The sequence below is a fragment of the Diadema antillarum genome, unplaced genomic scaffold (assembly GCF_040938485.1).
Source record: "Diadema antillarum isolate AM-2024a unplaced genomic scaffold, OU_Dant_1.0 seq00000567_RagTag, whole genome shotgun sequence".
In the NCBI taxonomy this organism is placed as follows: domain Eukaryota; kingdom Metazoa; phylum Echinodermata; class Echinoidea; order Diadematoida; family Diadematidae; genus Diadema; species Diadema antillarum.
This window is the reverse complement of record NW_027271506.1, coordinates 1,162,360-1,183,293: the sequence shown is the minus strand read 5'-3', so window position 1 is coordinate 1,183,293 and position 20,934 is coordinate 1,162,360. Positions and strand designations below refer to the sequence as shown.

The 20,934-nt window shown below is 37.0% G+C and overlaps 1 protein-coding gene across 1 annotated transcript; it reads right to left on the bottom strand.

Annotated features, from left to right (window-relative positions):
* Positions 1-596: 596 nt before the first annotated feature.
* Positions 597-20,047, bottom strand: LOC139735246 (very long chain fatty acid elongase 4-like). The gene is made up of 6 exons (XM_071646001.1): positions 19,993-20,047; positions 18,729-18,916; positions 16,896-16,976; positions 15,060-15,231; positions 8,131-8,258; positions 597-767 (listed from the first exon to the last, which is right to left on the bottom strand). The coding sequence occupies exons 1-6, from the start codon at positions 20,045-20,047 to the stop codon at positions 597-599; spliced, it is 795 nt and encodes a 264-aa protein (XP_071502102.1).
* Positions 20,048-20,934: the final 887 nt, after the last annotated feature.

The following is a 20,934-nucleotide window of genomic DNA, read 5'->3' as shown; positions in this document are numbered from 1 at the left end:
CCACGTATTTTATCACGTAATGCTTGTGATGTCTCTTGTTATGACATCAAAATCTCCCTCATGTTCATTAAAAAAACCAGCCACATTCTAATGATCATCAACTGGATGACGTGTCAAAATATTGTAAAACATTTTCTCTATCTGAATCGAACGAATCCATAAGCTTCACCTCACCGATTATGACCATAGCGATTATGTCCACTTAAACCATCTGACCAAAACCAGCCATGCATGCAGACATGCGCACAAATTTTATGTTTTGCACATCACAATTGCCGTCGTCCTACATGGAAATTGCTGATCGGATGGAGCTAGCTCCATGCTACCGAACTCGACGACCTTTTACACGTATACTTTAGATAAAAGCGATCTCTTTATATTACACACTGGCCAAGGCATACATAATTTTATTTACGACAAGCTTGGTTAATGCCTATTTTACTTCATAAAGGTAAAGCCGACTATGTAGTTTCTGTTGAAGCTAGTGACAATACACGCAATGATGTAATGAATTATTAAATAGGAATGTAGGACGCAACACATAAGCAGCATATCATGAGAGGGGGATAAATTGTTGCGGATGCATGAAGGGTCCGTCATACTCTGTGTTTGGAGCTCTTTTCCCTGTAGGCCTTGCTGTAAAAATTGCCGAAGAGAAGGACCATCGATACTGCGTAGAGGAAGACGGCGTAGTCGAATCCTTTGGGGAAGGAGCAGTCCACGAAGATGTTGACTCCGGTGTGGAGGAGGACCATGAAGAACTGTACCTGATGGTATTCATTGACAGGGAAAATGGTCAACGGCATTTAAAAGCGGGAAGGAGGGACAATCCGAACACTCGTTCTGCTAGAACTTTCCTAAACAACTTGATTGTTTCCCCCCCCCCCCCGCTTATTTACTTGGTAGAGCGCTCTGTCAATACTATATCTGACGAGCTTTATCGCTAAACGAGCTAACTCTATTCTTGTTATATTTAGAGTTGTATGATAAAAGCTGCTAAAAACAAAGAAAAAAATACAGGATACTTTTAATCATAACTTCTACAAGATTCTTGTTATGTCAAAAAAGGAGGTATTTCTGGAAATGTTTAATTTTGCTCTATCTGATGGTGGACTTACTTTGAAAATGTTTGAAAATTGTATTTAGCTCATTTTGCAATAAACATCTTCATTTATAGATATCACTATAGTAGCGTGAACATCATTAATGATAATAACACTATGATAATGCTTATGGTATTATTGGAATCTTTTAAATACTGCTATCGGCTTTAACAAATGGTACTTGACAGTAATAACATCGCCAATTGCATTTTTTTTTTTGGGGGGGGGGGGGGGGGATAAACATGCGGCCATATTCTCGTCCTTTTTATAGTGCATTAATAATGGCAATAGACATAAACATGTGTCACTAAGGTAGTTTGATATAATGAACGTCACCACGGTTACCGTAACTCAAGTCAACTTGAGATGTTTAAAAGCCACTGTAGGAAAAAAGGACATTCCTGGATTTGTGCAGTAAAAAAAAAAGGCATCTCTGTGAAGTTTGTGTACTGGCTAAGATGTCCTGAATTTACATTGGCTCACTGAATGATTTTAATGAGAACTTAGGATAGTTTTAAAGTCCGAATAATCATTTCTTTCAAGGCATATTCATATCGAAAATTATGTGTGCTTATAACAGCATAAACTTCTATTTACACAATTCGACACCATACCTAAATATTGCGCTTCTCTACACTGTAAAAAATGCGACATGCGACATGTTTATGAACTAAACACAGTGTTAAAAATCTAAACACTTTGTTTAACATCTAAACGCCCGGTGTGTATAGCACGTGTAAAGTATTGAGAGTTAAAGTGTTTAGCTTGGAGTGTTTAGTTGGAGTGTTTATTCTGGCTATGTCCAAATATATGAAGGAGTGTTGGAAATGGTGTGTAAATTGCAATTTCTAGTTTCCTTTTATCACGAGAAAGTGGAAACTGTGACGGCATCAAGATACACTATGAAACAATTCATGTTTTAGGCCTTTCATGGAAATGCCTAATCAATAAGGAAATAGGATAACCTAAAAATATGTAATACAACTGTAATAAATTTATATTTTGGTTTCGCATGTACAGTTCTATATTTTAACTGCTAGAAAAAAAATGGGAGTTGCCTTTGTTAATAATTTCGTTCATGGTTTAGGGCATTACCCAAATGTTTGTTGATAGGCCTAAACACTTCTACTGTCAGGGTAAACAGACGCGTTTACATTTAGAACGCCTCGTAAACACGTTCTAAACACCGCACATGTTTAACATAAACACTGTGCTTACTCGTACTCTACAAGTCAGCAGCGCATGTGACATGACGGCCGCGGCCACAACGCACGCAGTGGTGCCCTGTGCGTGCACTTCTAGCGCACACTCGTGCTATGCATAATTATGACCATAATCAATGCACCATTGGCGCTGGCGGGAAAGGAGATGTGCGCGTACGTCCTGTGCGGATGGATCTGTCTGATTGGCTGGCTGGCTGCCCTAGCAGCGTGATGTGCGTAGGCCTACAGTACGTGCGCATTCATTCGAGGCTTGTTATCGTCCACTACACTGTGTCCTTACGACTCGATCGACTGCACTGACTGTATTGCCGTACTACTGTATAATACTGCATAAAGCTAAAGGAGCGGATCTAGCTAAGATGGCGTCGAAGCGATAAAGTTCTAGCCTGGCCGGCCTGCATGAAAGCGGTAAGTCTGCTAAGTCTGCTAAGTCGGTGAATAACAAGATTTATTGCAAAATTGCCCTCGTTTAATGTAAAACTGTAGTATGCGTAGAAATAGGCTACGCCCTGAAAGATTTTGCTCGTTTGTTTTAGTTTTCTATTTCTAAATCTAACGTTAGAACGGGGAACGCTCTCCTAAACTGTAACGTGTTAGTGTTGTTAACGTTACAATATTCCTACACTCTACAGATTACCGGTACCGTAGTTATGGGTAAACTCGGCCTAGCGGGTAAACTCACTGTATCTTTAATTTTTACGAAGTTATGAAATATCTTTCATGTGAATGACGATGGGTTAGTGACTATATTTTGAGTGAAATTCAGTTTTATTCCCTGTAAATTCTTCATAACTCAACAGGTGGTGAAAATTGAATGTAAAGCCCATTAGGATGTCTTGGAAAGGGATGCCGATGGCACCAAAGTGGGTGAAGATGATGTCCTGACGACTGTTTAAATTCTGCAAGACATTACCTCTGCTGGCAGAGAACGAGGAATGGTGCAGTCAGCAGAGTAAAATAAACTGGGGATAGTTCATCACTGTATACTACCCATGTGGAAAGTGGAAATCAAGTAAGTACATGTACTCAAAATTGCAGAGCCAAATCAATGAATATTATGTAAAAGGGCATGTAAATTATTTTCTATAAAATGCAGATTTTAGATGTTTTAAGTTCTTCTGTTTATTTGTTTGTTTGTTTGTTTGTTTGTTTGTTTGTTTTTTTTTGGGGGGGGGGGGTTAGCTACTCCCGACTCCCGAATTCAATCCATTAGCTAAAATGAATATGAAATATTGATTTATTGCAAATATTGTTGAAAGTGTAAATTACAGATGTGAAAATCTTCACCCAAGAGACAAAGGATACAGTAATGGTCGTAACTCTGCTTGATAATGATGATGAACAAGTAAGAAGCAACAACAACAACAAAAAAGACTTGAATTATTTCCAGAAAATTCATCAAAGTAAGTAAAAACTGACGCAAGACACTAAGTGCTAATGTGATGAAGGGATTCTGTCATTCCTTTTAATTTGAACTTGCTTATGGATTCAGTCAACTTCTTTGCTATCCATTCATTTTCAGAATCTATGGGAGCAGTTAAGTCCATTGTATTGGAAAGCCAACTGATTTGTTTTCCTTGTGTAATCATTTCTTTTTACCAGCACCAGTACGTCATGGAAGAAATGACCAGGGATCACACCAAACCTGTCTGGATTAGAATGACAGATGCATGCGCTTACTTCTGTACAACCCGTCTAAACGTGCAAACATCTGAGGATTACAAGGACATCACAAGATATACTGATATACAGTATATCTATAGGCCTACATGCCATATGAAGGAAATGAACCATGGATAATAATTTTGAATGTTACTAAACTAATCTTTTTCCCGCTAGCCATGTGATGTCCCACATCGTCATGATGCACTACAGACCTATTAGGAGGCATCCCATCTGTTAGAGCAACCTTTCTATTGTTTTTTTGTCTTCACTGACAGTGTGCATCTAAACCTGTATACTAGAATAAAGTAAATCATATGGGGGTGATAGGGTTTTGTATGCGATGGGGCTTCAGTTCTCCGTGTGTGTGTATGCGTGTGTGTATTACATAATGACGAACCTCTAAAGAAATATGAAGGTAGGGGGCCTGGATATAATTCGAAGAGGAATTCATTGCTTATTTGATGAAAATTGGTTTTGAAATGGCAGGGATATCCAAAACAAAGCAATTCTATTGTCCTCTGTGCTTACGATAATGGTCACCTGCATTCTCATTGCTCATAGATATGTGTAATTGTCTTTTTTAACAGCTGGTAAGTAAAATTGTAATTTTATCTAACATGTAAAGACACTTGCTCGAAATCGTTTTACACTATTAAGAAAAACAATTTTATTCACTTCATTTTATTCATCAACCAATGTCCTTGTAATACACTGTTAAGGTATTACTCAAGAACTTTGTTCGATTGGCTTTCTGTTATATTCTTGTGCAAAAAGGAATATAGAAATCAAAACAAATCAAATCAAAATATCAGCCATTTCATTTTTTCCCTCAGGTGCTTCCAATACAATCAGCAGATATTGGACGCAAATAAGAGGCCAGTAGTTGCATTTGTTTGGAATTCTTTGCAATTTTCTTGTAGACCTGATAGGAAATGCAGTATTCGGTAATTAATATTTTCTTTCTGAGATATTCTTGAAATCGGTCACATGGAGAGAGGTATTAGAAATGTAGTACAACATGTATGGAGAATAGGGAGGGGTCTTGCAACTGACTGACAAATTGACAAGGGAGGAGTCTTGCTGATCACATCGCGTGTTCATGACAGCCTTGCATACCCTCCCGCCTCCAGTTGCAATGCATTATTTTTTCTTTGTTCATATCCTCTTGTCTTTACCAAAAGCTCTGCTGTGTCGAGATTGAAAGTAGCCCTCCATACCATGATTATGTGGAGTATGATGAGACTGATTAGACTCTAATAGACTATTCATGTATACCCATTGAGTTTGACTTCTTTCTCCAAGGTTCTAGCAAGGTAGAAGTTTTTTCTCACTCACCCCTTGAAATCCACTAACATTCTAATATTTCTCTCAAAATAGCAAAAGTGAAAAATCCATACAGTACTGTTAGCCTACATGTACTTTCAGTGATCGTCGCAGTGAAAAGAACAATATCATGTATGTATTTAAGTTCCATTATTGGTACTGATCAGGGAGTGCAGATGTTCACCACAGGCTAAATACAGTGAAAACATTTTTTTTTCTTTTTTTGGTCTCCTTATGATGGAGTGCATCATCTACACTCCCTGATCAGTACCAATACGACCAAAGTGTTGTGCAGGGTATAATTTGCCGTGAGCTAATCTGGTTCGGGTACACCCCAAAGCACTAATTGCCAATAATTGATGCAATCTTCAAGGTCGGCATGGATTTGTTCACAGACTGCAGTTATGTTCCTGGAGGTGTTACATACATGTCAAGCTTCCGAAGCGTTGAGTAGCAATTCACAACCAACAAGTTTATTAGTTTGTTTTACAATACTAAGAATTAGTTCTGAATATAGTAGAAAGACGGCAATTCTTGAAAGCAGGCCAAGAATTACATGTGACTGAAAAGTAATTGTTAAATGCAATATTTTTTTTCTCCAAAATGAGTTGTGTGCCATTTCCTGCATATACAAACTTTACTGTGTGTATGGGAGAGAATTTCATTTACGTCTTCGTGTACAGGCCAGTGACTCCCAGGTATCTTGCATTTAACTCAGTATTGTGTCGTATAGCAAAACATGGCAATATTTAAAGGGGAAATCCAGTCCAAATACAAGTTAGTCTGATAAGAAAGAGTAAAATATTAAGAGTTCATTGGTGAAATTTTGATAGAAATCGGATGTAAAATAAGGAAGTTATGACATTTTGAAGTTTCGCTAATTTTTGAGGAAACAGTTCTTGAATGGTTGATATGAATATGCAAATGGCAACGTGGGCATGTCATTCTCTCACAACTTACTTAATTTCAAGTTTTTCATTCAAACGCAATTATTCCCGAGGCTCAAGTCCTGATATGTCAAACTGATCACTTTTCTGAAGTTATTCAACCAGCAATACCATAATGTTTCACATTTCATTAACATAAACATTGAATTTCATCATTTTTTGTACACGATCAACGGAAAATTGTGAGGTTATGGTATGGTCAACTCACTCATTTGCATATTCATATCCACTTTTAACTGCTTTGCAGAAATCAGCAAAACTTCGAAATTTTATAACTTCCTTATTTTTCATCCGATTTCATTAAAATTTTTACTGTTAAACTTGTAAGATTTTACTCTTTTTTATCAGACTATCTTATTTATTGGACTCGATTTCCCCCTTAAAGGATTTTATCTTATTATTCATCAGATATTGCCAAAGCTTTGACTGATGTTTTGATAACTTGCATTCAGAGAATTGCCTTTGACTCTTGTAGCCAAAATGTTTGTGAAAGCCAGCCCAGGTCTTCCCTGGTATTATGCGATGTAAGTGTGCTGATGATTTGGTACATACTGGGTAAATTTAATTCTATATAATGTTATGCGTTTATCTCATTCCATGCACACAAAAAAAGTGGAAACAATCCACTGTACATTAATAAATATACATGGGAATTAACATGCATGATGATATGTCTCATTTAAACACGTAGAAATTAGCATGTATGAATGTATGATGTGTAAACATGTCTCATATAAACACGTGGAAATTACCATGCATGATGTGTAAACATGTCTCATATAAACACTCAGCATGTATAAGGTGTAAACATGTATCATATAAACACTGAGAAATTGCGATGTTTAATATGTAAACATGTCACATGTTTAGTGTATGCAATTTTGTGATCGATCTAAAAATCAGACATGTGTTCTGAGAATAAACACTTAAATGGCAAATAAACATGTCGCAGTGTTTTTAATCTGTCACAGCGAATAAACATGTCGCAGTGTTTACATTGTAAACATTGCGTCATGTTTATTTTTTGGTTCAGTGTTTAGATCTTAAACATTGTGGGTGATTATGTGACTGTGCGGTGTTTAGTATTTAAACACTGTGAGTGATTATGGTGTAAACGTTTGGTGTTTAGGCTATAAACAGAGCAGGTGTTTAGTTTTTAAACATCATAACCGTTTAAAACATAAACATGTGTGTGTGATAAACACCTCGGGTGTGCTGAAAATAAACACAGCATGTGTTTAGTTCCTAAACATGTTTAATAAATAAACGCGTCGCAGTGTTTTTAAACTGTCACAGAAAAGTGTTTAGTTAGGTGTTTAGAAACTAAACAAATTTTTTACAGTGTACTATTGCTTATACTCCGCGCTTTCTCTCCTCTACGACTCCTTTTTGATACTGCACGTTACCTTATACATACAACCTTCTACCTCTCTTCCTCCTTCTCATAAGCCTCTTTCTCCTCATTCATCTTCTAGCAGGACCCAGTCGCTAAAGAAATTCGATATGCGATTAAGCGAAACTTGGGTCATAGGCAAGTAGGCCTATATACTGTATCACCCTCAACTTGGGTTTCTTTAAGTTATTATTATTATTATTATTATTATTATCATTATTTTTATTATCATTATTATCATTATCATTATCATTATTATTATTATTATTATTACTATCATTATTATTATTATTATTACTATTATCATTATTATCATTACTACTACTATCATCATCATTTTGAGTAAGGCGTCGAGACGCGCAACGTTAAGTTTCCTGCAACGGGGCCCATGAGAAAACGTAAGATACACTATTATATATCGCAAGGTGTTACTACTACGGCATGTTGATGGTATACATGGTATAGGGCCTACTTACCAGTTGGACCTGTGTCAGATATTTTTTCCATGTAAGATACTTCTGCATATGAGGCCCAAGCGCAGACAGGGCATAGTACGTGTACATCAGCACATGCACCAAACAGTTGCACATCGCCAGGAAGAATGCTGTAGGAAATAGAGAAAACAAAGCAGTAATTGACAAATAACAAGATTGCAAGTTCAGTTACTGAGCTCTGCTTTTGCCATATTTCCATACTCAACTGTGTTCGCTCCATGGGTCAGTTAGTTCAACTATAGCAAGTCGTTCTACATCTGGTTTTTATTGTATAATTCTAGCCTATATACATCTCAAGCAATTTAGATTTAGACGAAGTTAAGTTTTCATGACTGAAAACGAGGTGTGGTGCATTTCTTGTTTGGTAAGGTTAAAAAAAAAACAAACAGGCAATTTACTTTGGGAAAACCACGTGATCATTACTTACGGGTAATTTATAATTAAAGGTTACTGTTGATTTTTACGTTCTTTGAAGGACTCCTAAGAAAGCGAATAATGTTTCCATGCCTTTCTTGCTTTAGTTAAAAACAACTGAGATGGCAGAGCACACCAATACTGGATATGGGCCTGCTGTGTTTTGTCTTGCACTTTCTCATCATGGTAATTCTTTTCTGTGAATCGGGGTCATCTCAGGAGCCCGACACTCACCAGCCATGCAGCCCATGAGCTCGACACTACGCAAAAAAAAAAAAATGCCCATGAGTGCTCATTAGGCAAGGCCCACGAGTCCGACACTAGGAAAATAAGGCCAATGAGTTCGACACTCTAGGCAAACAAAGCCCACGCGTCCAACACTAGGCAAACAAGGCCAACGAGACCGACACTGCGTTCGTTAAGCCTCGTAAATATAATGTCGGTCTCGTGGGCCTTTTTGCTTAATGTTAGACTCAAGGCCTTTTCCCCTGTGTCGAGCTGGTATATGGTACCAGTGAGCTTTTTTTTTTTTTTTTTTTTTTTTTTTTTTTTTTTTGCCTAGTGTCGATTGGACTCGTGGGCCTTGTTTGCCTAATGTCGGACTCATGGACTATGACTCGTGTGCTGCATGACCCCTGGATGTCGGACTTGTGACGTGCACACTGTGAATATCCCCGTACAAGGTAAGTTAAACGCTTCGTCAATAAGAAAATGGAATGAACTTCATTATTCCAAAGGTTGGTTAATCCGAAAACAAACATACGGTCTATACTAACGAACCTTTGGGAAATTTGAACCTTATTTCATTTTCGGATAAAGGAATCTTCGGAATAGCGAACCTTCGGAATCAATAACTTTATGTCTTTCCAGCGTTAACGAACCTTCGGAATAGAGAATCTTCACAATAATGAACCTTATTTCACTTTCAGGTTAACGAACCTTCGGAATAACGAACCTGCGGAAAACCGAACAGTAACCGAAATCTCAACTACGCTACTAGACCTATACACTATCATAAATGTTATTCACGACCTGCCTTTCGAATACTGCGGTTTCATTTCACTTCATTTCATTTATTTTATTATTTTTATTTTCATTTTTATTATCTTCAGCGCAACAGAATTTGTAAATACATTTATCCTTCCACATGAAATATAGATACATATATATGTCATCTTCAGCGCAACAGAATTTGTAAATACATTATCCTTCCACATGAAATATAGATACATATATATGTCAATATCACAAAATATGATAAATGGAATATATTGATATACAAATGATAAGGTGAAAATGAAAAAAGTTAAGAAAATGCAGGAGATGGGGAGGAATGCTGAAGAAACAAAGCTTGTAGGGTGCATTCCCCAAACATATAGTAACATCTTATATCATTGATCTTCTACTTAACACATGAGACTAAATTTACAAAAAGAATTACACAAACTGCAAATAAAAACCTGACTAGCCCTAGACAAACACCCAGACAAATCAACAAACTTATAAGTCGCTGTCATGCAGAAAATAGAACAGGAAAAGTAAGACAGAAAGATGAAGAACTGATAACATGGTTGGAAAATAAACAGGAAAACAAGGTCGATTGTGAAGACGAAAAGTGATGAGTGAACGGAGCCGCTATGTCATACGCATAAAATGAAAGTAAATATTACAGTACTTCTACATTCATTAAGAAGTCAACAATTTTTTTTTAGTATATATACATAAATTTAATGATGACGTTCAAATGAATTCTTATAGATATCTAAAAATAAATTCTTTAACTTGACTATAAGACAATTCAAACTTGGGGCCGTTTTTAAATCATCACTAAGGTTATTCCAAAATTTTGGTCCAACAAAAGTAAATGTGGATTGAGTAAATATAGTCCTGGTTAAAGGCAAATGAAATTCATTAGAATGACGAGTTGGGTATCTGTGGAAAGAATTATTCTTCACAAACGTCCCAGTAAAAATGGGAGGTAATAAATTATTACTAAATTTATACATAAATTGACCAAGATGATAATCATAAAGATCAGTTACTTTTAAAATCTTATTTTCAAAAAGTAAAACGTCAGTATGGGATCTCCAAGATACATTGCAAATTATACGAAGGGCTTTTTTTTTTTCTGGAGAGGTGCAGTCTATCAAGATGCATTAAATGAGTGTTTCCCCAAGAAGGCAGAATCAAAGGTGAGTATAACATAAGGAGGGTGGGAATGGGAAAATAAAACTTTACTTTGTTTATTACACCAATATTACAAGACATTATATGACAAATATTATTAGTATATGTTTTCCATGAAAGTTTATTATCAATTGTCAATCCTAAAAACTTCATTGATGAAACTACATCTATAACAGTATCATCTAATACGATATTATTAGGAAGACTATCCAAAGAATTACCAAACAACATACATTTGGTTTTGAGAAGGTTCAAAGACAATTTGTTGGATCTTATCCAATAAAGAAACTTTTTAAGTTCTGAATTTAAGGTATCCACCAAAATGTGGGGATCCGAATGTGAAAAAATACATTTGAATCGTCTGCAAACAACAGAAAAGATAAAACATGCGAAACATTTATATCATTTGCAAAAGAGGTCCCAATAAACTGCCTTGAGGAACACCGCAAGTAATAGATTTCTTTGTGGAACTTTGACCGGATAAGATACAAATTGTTTGCGATCATTAAGGTAGCTCCTGAACCACTCCAAGGCCTTCCCACGGATACCATAATGACACAATTTATAAAGAAGTATTTCGTGATCGATGGAATCGAAGGCCTTGGAGAAGTCCAGGAAAACTCCCACTGTATGGTATAAATGTTGATCTATGGCTTTGGCAACTTTTTCAACAAAGGAGAGAATAGCATGAAATGTGTTGTGCTCTTTACGAATCCGAATTGAGAGTTAGATATATGTACAAATTTTTCTAACAATTTAGAAATCGAAGACAGCAGAGAAATTGGTCTATAATTTCAAATATCTTCTTTATTACCTTTCTTATAAATTGGAATTACTTTAGCGATTTTCATTTCCAATGGAACAACACCATTACTTAATGCTAAATTAAAAACATGAGTTAATGGTTCGACAACACTCTCACTAATATTCTTTAAAATTATATTATCAATATCATCAGGTCTAGAGCTTTTTTTGTTTGTTTTCCAAATTCATAATAAGATCTTCTATTTCTAAACTAGTGATAGGATAAAAAAAGTGAGTTGATATTGGGTAATGCAAGAAATTCATGAAAATTCTTTTGAGATGTGGGAATATTTTTAGCGAGGTCATATCCAACCAGGGAAAAATAATGATTAAATGTATCCGCTATCAACGCAGGGTCTGTTGTTTCAACATCATCCAATTTAATTCTTGTTACTCGGGGTTTATCATTATTTTCATGAATAGCGCTGTTTATTAATTTCCAGGTCGTATTCACATCATGTTTGAAAAGGGGTATCTGATCCATATAATACTACTTTTTTTTCATTACGCAATAATCCAATGAGAATATTTTTATACATAGTATATTTACGACGAGATTGTTCAGTGCGTTTGATTCTGTCGGCGTAATATAGATTATTTTTTTCGATTTATGGATCGTGAAAGAGATTTTGTTATCCATGGAAGTCTGGGATGTTTTTTATAACCACACTGTTTGACTTTCACTAATGGAACATGCTTATCTAAATGAGATTTCAAAATTACCATAAATATATTAAACGATAAATCAGTTTCTTGAGAATCATATACTTCAGTCCAATTTACTTCTTGTAAACTATTCTTCAAACTTTGTAAATTTTCATGTGTTGTTTTCCTAAATATTTCGTTAACGGAACTAATAATGGGTTTAGAGATAACCGGGACAACAGTGAAAATTGGGAAATGATCTGATATATCAGACAAAATGATATTTGATTTAGGAGTAGGCATAATATTACAAAATATTTTATCAATTAAAGAAGCTGTGTTATTTGTAACCCGGGTTGGTTTGGCTATAAGTGGCAAAAAAAGAGGCAGAGAGCATAATATCAAGAAATTCCTGTGGGGCATTTAACGTATGACATTTGGAGATGTCTTTGTTAAAGTCCCCAATTATAAAACAATCTTTATTCACAAAAATTGGATTATGAGTTAAATCCTGCAAATACTCTAAAAACAAATTACTGTTAGAATAAGGAGGTCTGTATATAATCGCGATCAAAATATTCCTGGAATCTGGGATGTTTATTTCAATGATAAGAGATTCAATGATATCATTCATAGAGTTAAGTTCGGTATGAACAAAATAATCCGGGCCATGTTTAATATAACAAGAGACCCACGGGTCTAGCGCTCAACTGAGTATTGCCAGTTCACCTTTCACGCAGTCACTAATCTAAATTATTCACAGCTCTACCAAAATCTGACCAGGCATTCTTATAGAAGATGAAAATGTACAATAAGGGCCCAAATTTTTAAAGATTCCTTAATTTAGAGGGGATTGGGGCCCCCTGGGGCCCTCTGGGTGGGGCATGGTGCCCATGTTGATAAATTGAGATCCTATAACCCCCTAGAGATACTACCTGCCAAGTTTGGTAAAAATCCATCATGAGGTTTTCAGGAAGAAGATGAAAATGTACAATTTAGGCCCCCATTTGGACCTCCCCATCACTCCCCCTGCCCCCAAGAGGGGCATCCCTGGATCTGCTATGAACAAACTAGATACTACAGTCATAAATAGTATTAACTTAGATATCACTCATGATTCTAGAGATTTTTAAAGATTCCTTCATTTTGGGAGGTTTGGGCCCCTTGGGTCCCTCCAGGTGGGATACGATGCCCATTTGAACAAATTGATATCCTATGCCCGTAAGGATACTACCTGCCAAGTTTGGTGAAAATCGGTCATAGGGTTCTCAAGAAGAAGATGAAAATGTACAACTTAGGCCCCATTAGGATCCCTCCCCACCCCCCTCCCCTGGGTCCCAAGGGGGGCACCCCTGATTCCGCCATGAACAAACTTGAAACTACAGTCGTCAATATACTAGCTCATAGTATTAACTTAGCTCTATCACTTCTGGTTCTAGAGAAGAAGATTTTTAAAGATTCCTTCATTGGGGGGGGGGGGGGTTTGGGCCCCCTAGGGCCCCCTGAGTGGGGCATGGTGCCCATTTTAACAAATTGAGTTCCTAACCCCCCACGGATGCTACCTGCCAAGTTTGGTGAAAATCGGTCTTGGAGTTTTTGAGAAGAAGATGAAAATGTAAAAAGTTTACGCACGACGGACGACGCACGACGCACGACGCACGACGCACGACGCACGACGGACGCCGGGAGAAGGGTGATCGCAATAGCTCACTTGAGCCTTCGGCTCAGGTGAGCTAAAAAGCGACCCCTCCTCCTAACTTATTGATTCTATTATTTGTGATAAAATCATAACCAGCAAGCGCAAAAGAATTTGAGGAACTTTGAATAAGCCATGTCTCAGTAAGCCCGATAACAGAAAATGAAGACTGGGTAGAATTATCTAATAAAAGTTGTAAATTATCAAAATTACTATTCAAACTCCTAATATTCAAATGCATCAATGCAAAAGTATTGTTAAAACTCTCTAATGACTGAAATTTATTAATTGTTATGTGATCAGAAATTTGATAAGATATATTATCTTCATTTATATTCAAACTGTTGAAAACATATGGTATTTGCCGCACGGTTATCATAACTCACTGAAAGATTACTGGTTCTCTGATTTTGAGGGATAATTCTAGAAAGATTACTAAAATCATCATCATTAAGAGATTGAAAAGCAAAATTATTGATCTGTGTCATGATAACAAACAGAACAGAGGATGAAACATCCTAAAATCTGACATGCATTTGCATATGCAGAGCGGGACCTGTTAAAGAAGAGGAGATACGACAAAGACTGAATTGAAACGTGATTACATGCATGACAAGCGACAACATAAACATGAGAACATAAACTACAGAACACATAAACAAGACAGGGGCGCACGCAAAATTCAGGTCGTGCGGTTCAGTGGATAAGACCAGGGACTCTCGACCGTGAGGTCCAAGCCATGATTCGAGTTCGTTGGCAGCAGCAGCCTCGTGTCTGTAGGCAATGCCTTCAGCGCTGTATCTATATTGCCCATCATTCCTGCGGAGGGGGACTTAAAGCCGTCAATCCCGTGGTAGTTTGCTAGAATGTGAGTGCTTCAATAGTGGGCCTATTATGTTAAAATCAGTTGAAACAAATGCACTGTCGGTAAAAGTCACAGTAGACCATCAGGTATCCCGTTTATTAGTTTTGTGCTTGGTCTCTCTTCATCGTTTTTGGTTGTTGTAATTTTGTTCTTTTGTTTTGTGTTTTGTTTTTGTTTTTATTTTTGGTTTTGTTTGTTTGTGTGTTTGTTTTTCTTTTGGTGGTATGGTGGTGGTGGTGGTCGAGGAGGAAGAGGATCGGGGGGTGGGTGAGAGGATGGCGAATAGCCGAGATCACTCACACTGCCCGCCGGCGATGAACTTCACCCCAAGCCACCAGTTGACGATCATGGTACTGTGATGGTAGACGTGCAAGAAGGTGACCTGGTTGTTCTTCTTGCGTAGGATGAAGAACACGGTGTCGAGGAGCTCGATGATCTTCGAGAAAAAGTACCACCAGCAGACGTTGGCCATCTGGAAAAGATTTTTAGATCGTTTGTCTGGAGAAACTTATTCAGACAATTACGTAACCAGTTCATTCATTTGCAGCAAGAAAGCAACAAAATGTTTACAAAATATCATTTAGGTACCCTATAAGGACTAGATAATAAAACTGAGTGAAAATCTATAAGAACACAACTCCTGCAGCTGTTAGTGGACTCAAACCAAGGACCCCGATATTGTGAGTTCTGGGGGGGGGGGGGCATTTCATGAAGCGTTGTGATCGGATATTCTTTTCTGACAAATTTGCTCTCAGCCAATCTGATGCAAGGACTTCAGTAACTTATAAAACTTGGTCAGAAAAAACAAAATCTGACAAAACTCTTCATGAAATGCCCCCAGAAATAATCCACTGAGCCATTGTCGAACGTGGATCCTTTAGAAGTTATAATGTCCTGATATAGGTAAAAGCGTATATCATAGATTACAACTATACTTACATGGACTTTTAGTAGTATCTAGGTTGATTTTAAAACAGATATGCATACGTACAAGACTTTATTTTTCACTTTTGATTTTCAAGGTGTTGGAATTGCGTTTTTTTCAGCCGAATGGAGGTTGGGTTCTTAAATTTGAGAATAGAGTATGAGAAACCATGACCGATTATAATAGATTTTAAAAAATGAGGTAAAAATGTCAGAGGTAAAACATTTTTACTTCTGACATTTTTACTTCTGACATTTTTACTTCTGACATTTCTACCTCTGACATTTTTACCTCTGACATTATTACCTCTGACATTTTAACCCCTGACATTTTTACTTCTGACATTTTTACTTCTGACATTTTTATCTCTGACATTTTTACCTCTGACATTATTACACCGAACCATTTTTTTATTCATTTTTTTTACTAATTAATACCAGTGCATGCGATGCGTAATACATTAATTTGTACACAGCGCGCGGGTGTCAACAGTACAGCAATAATGGTACATATTGGCAACCCGGAAGCACCGTACACGCTTTCCGGTCACGGGTCAATGAATTTAACCCGAGCTATATAAATTCACGTGCCTTTTATATTGAAGTTAGCTCGGACCTGAAGCTGACCTTATCCACCCCCTAGAGCTGACGAACTTTAGCTCGGGCTAACTAATTTCCGACCTTTTATACTGACAGTTAGCATGCTTCAGGTCCGCACCTGAAGCGAGCTAACGCCTAGAAGGGGTACAAGAAAACCGATTTTACCACTTTCCGATAATCCGATAATTCCGATAATCAAACTATTAAAATCTGTAACCTTCGTTAGAGTATAGTTCTGTATGAATTAGTATGTCAAATTAGTGCCTGGACATGTCCAGTCGAGAAATTCTGATATTTTTGTTTTCATCAACATTTGCGCATTTTTTTTTTCGCGCCTCCCCTTGTCGTTACGATTGAACATTATGATAGCTCATCTTTAAAGCATATATTAGGGACGGCGAAACGTATCCAGCTACCATCATAGAGACACATCTTCATAAAAGACAGTGGCTGGTCATTATACGATGAGACATCAAGCAATTGTCTTCCTGTCTGTGCGGAATAGATCCAGTTTGGCACCTCCTTCAAATATGGCGTGGCGTCATCGAACATGGGTGCAAATTGAAAATAAAAAGATGTGCGTTGTGGCTCTGCTTTGCTGATCGGTCTTACCCTTATCGCCAGGGGATCATTGCTGTAGTTGACGGGGTCACACAAATAGTTGTAACCGGAAAGCCAGGATGCCATTCGAAACTATATGCAAACAACAGTAAACAACAGCAAAGCAAAAACATGACTTAGTGTGAAAAAGTTGATGTATACTGTGTTTAAGAATTCAAATATTTGAGACATTTTTTTGACTACTGAAAAATAAGCTATCACAAATTCTGTGAGTCCCAACATACAGACTGCCTTACTGGGAATACGGTTTGAGAGCATTTTATGATGTTTTCGTCAAGCTCGTACACAAGCTCTGTAATATTAAAAAAAAAAATTATTGTAAGGAAAAAAAAAATATTCTCCGGACGATTTTGTTTTTGATCTTTTGATTTTTCTCCGGACGATTGCTTGGTCTAGTTCAAATATCTCGTTTCCTCTGATGAATCAACCGGTTGTTACAGATATTGAACAATGTCACTTTGGACTCTATCTACCCATAACTATAATTCAGTGGTAGATAACAAAGGTACGCACTACTAAATTCCTGGATAGCCGTAGCTAAGTGGACGACCTCGAGGTCTGAGAACCATTGACAATATTATGAATGGACTTGCTCTGCTCGACTTTGAACGTAGATTATGTCTATGTATGTAATGCACTGTTGGGGGGGGGGGGGGTAAGACGAACATATGACAATCACAATACAGCAATAATGTTTTGACAGTCAAAACAGGAACCTACTTTTTAATAGACATTCGAGTATTTACAATAAGAAGTCTACTGAAGGAGGGACCAAGGAGATTTAAGAGATGGAGTAACAATAGTCTTATTCCAATTGATATCACGTTAAATGCCGAGACTCAGAAATATTTGAAGTATGTGTTAAATTGGAGCTGCCCTACGATTAGGAAGACAATATCGATTCATGTGTCATTGCATTACGACTAGGCACTCTCCATACCAAAGAAGATTACGTCGTTGTGATGGTATTTTCTTTTCGTCCATTCTCATGAAACATAACAGTGGTCCATAGAGTTATAGTCACTAGAATATGCAAATAAAGTTTGCCCCAAAATTGATGAAGTAATAATTAAAATTACTCGACTTTACATGACTTTACACTCATCTAACATATAGATGAATAAACAACAAACTTGAAGATCATATGATATCACTTTTATATGTCCAAAAGATCAAAAAAATTAATAAAATCGGATTTCCAGTACGAGTACAGTTTCAAATATTTTCACGACATACAGCTCTGACTTACACTTTTGCATAATTATAATCTTGGACGAAATTTACTTTCATCTCATATGCTTTATCATTAACTCTGCGTGCCCCATTAATTTCTTGTTCATAAAGGTATTTTTGAAATTTTTGCATAAATTGACTCCTTTTTCCATAAGGGGTTAAGTGAAAATTCATTCAACGAATAAACAAGCAAAATATAGCACACATTATGTTAGCGTTCAAAATGAATCATCGGATTGCTCAGAAAGACGGCGGCATCGAACCTCGATAGTCAAAGGCATATATAGATGCACACGTGGAATTCTTTTGTGCATCAATATTTGAAATTGACCTGCTGTTTGAATAATTACAGCCAGTTGGAAATCCATCTCTTAACTCCTCTTGGAGAGAGGAGCAGCTAACAATAACTGGTGTAATTGTTGAGCAAAATATTGCACGAAAATACTAACCGGAAAGTTCTTAAAATTGTTATGATTTTCTTGGTTAGTTTGTCTCTTTTTACGTTATTCCGTTCATCTAAACCAAATATCTGTTTTATACCAGATGGTTCAATACCCTTTTATAGGGGAAAATGTAATCAAGTGATGGTACCTCGTAGAACATGTACACTGACAAGATCACGAGGGCAGTATTGTAGACGACGAGTACGGGCTTGAGACTGAATGGCTTTCGGCTCTCCATCGCCTTGGGAACGATCCAGAGCATAGCGAAGTATGCCAGCAAAATGAGAGCGCATGGCAACGGGGATTGCATCAACAGCCAGCTCTCAACCCTGGGATCTGATGTTCACAGAAATGAGATGGTGATATAAAACAATCCAACAAAAAGTAACAATAGAGAAACACAGCGGCAATGTGAGCACAAACTTTCTGTTTCATAATATGAATGATTTATATTATATGAATTTATTACAATGTGTTGTTTTTTCGAAACGTTATGGCAGTGAAACTTCATAATGATACAAAAATAAGTTTTAGTAATTGTTGTACTATAATTTGGTCATTCATTAACATTTATGGTAAAATGTATGTATAAATTACTGCAGAGTACAGGTGCTTATGTTTATCTATTTGTGTAATGTTACTTTTTTGAATTGCTGCACCTGTTATTCTTTATTTTGTACTTTCGAAATTTGTATTCAATTTGTATCTGATTGAATGTAGAAATAAATCAAATCAAATCAAATCAAATATAAGATATACGTATCAGCAACCCAATACTAATCTATAATGGAATATGAAAGGTAATAAAAGTATCCGTAAACATAAATGAAAGTAAGGAAGGAGAAGATGTTATGTATTTTCTGTATACATTATTCTAGTATCTTCCGACATTACATAATGGTGTGCACGTCATGAGCTCAACACCCAAGAGTAGGGCCCACGAGTCATACAGCCCACGAGTTCTACAATCCAAGAGCCCACGAATTATTACTGCACTATATGTGAGCAGGTCCCATGAACTCAACATTAAGTAATGTTTATGCTCATGAGCCATATTCTTCACTACAAACTTGTACCTCGACGCTCGGCAAATGAGCTCGACACTATGGCAAACAAGGTCCACAATCTCGACAACAGGCAAACAAGCCCACGAGACCGACATTATACATCACTGATCTTAATGTATACGCAGTGTCGGTCTCATGGGCTGTATGACTCATGGACCTTTTTCTGATGTCTATAGCTCGTGGGCTATATGACTCGTATAGCTGTTGAGCTCGTGTGTGTCTTTCGAGCGCCATATCAGCTATGAATTTGATCATGATTAAACTACCTTGAAGTAGTAATCTCATGTACTTTAAGGTTACTCTTTATTAACTTCGGTAAATGTTTTACCTTCGACTCTTACTCACCTCCTTTGGCAAGGATCGAGTGATAGGTTTCTGTAATACGTTGGGTAAGAGACATCCTTCTGCTTTTGTCTTTTGCTGTGCTTTCTTCTTTAACGGTTGTCTGGATTACGAAAAGAAAGACACTTGAAGTAATAAACAAATATAATAACAGGAATACATTCACCTATATAGGCCTATTTGTAGCCACCCTTATACTGTTAATGATTAATTGACATGCAATGTATATCACCATGAATATGCATGTATAATGACGAGACGATGTTACTCTATTGATTGGATTGATGCTGATAATATCCCCAAAATGAGGACCGTCTTTCGGGTCCGTCACGTTTGCAGATAATCTCGTCAGTTTTGATGAAATGGAAACGACACAAATTGGCAGATACCATGCATGTAATTATCTTGAGCATCACTAATAATGTTGTTGAGATCTTTCGACTGAAAAGCTTGTCATAAGATTTTGAGAAGTATGACGAGATGAGATAGATTACTAAAACAAAATGTCATTTCTCCGAAAAGGTTACTTACGGCATGTTCTCAATTCACGGTTTGATTAGAAGTTAAAACTGCTGGACCATAATTATGTATGTCTGTTTCTATTTCACGTACAATGACGTATTAATCAATACTGCATGAGATGTGTAAGTCATGCACCCCTCCCCCCTAACCCCCCCCCATTGCTCTTTATTCTTCCTGTCGTTCCATCTGTGAGCATAAGTCCGCGTATCAGGAGTTTAGTTAATCATTTCCAATCTCAATTCAAAACTTATCGTGATGCTGGCCATTCTCAGTGTGTGGAATGGCAAGGTCAGTGCGTTAAAGCCGAATGTTTTCAAATCACTCCATTCACCACCAAACCGTGATCCACGTGCGTCCCACAGCGAGAGAGTTGGTCATGGTCATGGAGGGACCAAGTCCCGTAACGTATTTTAGATGTGACAG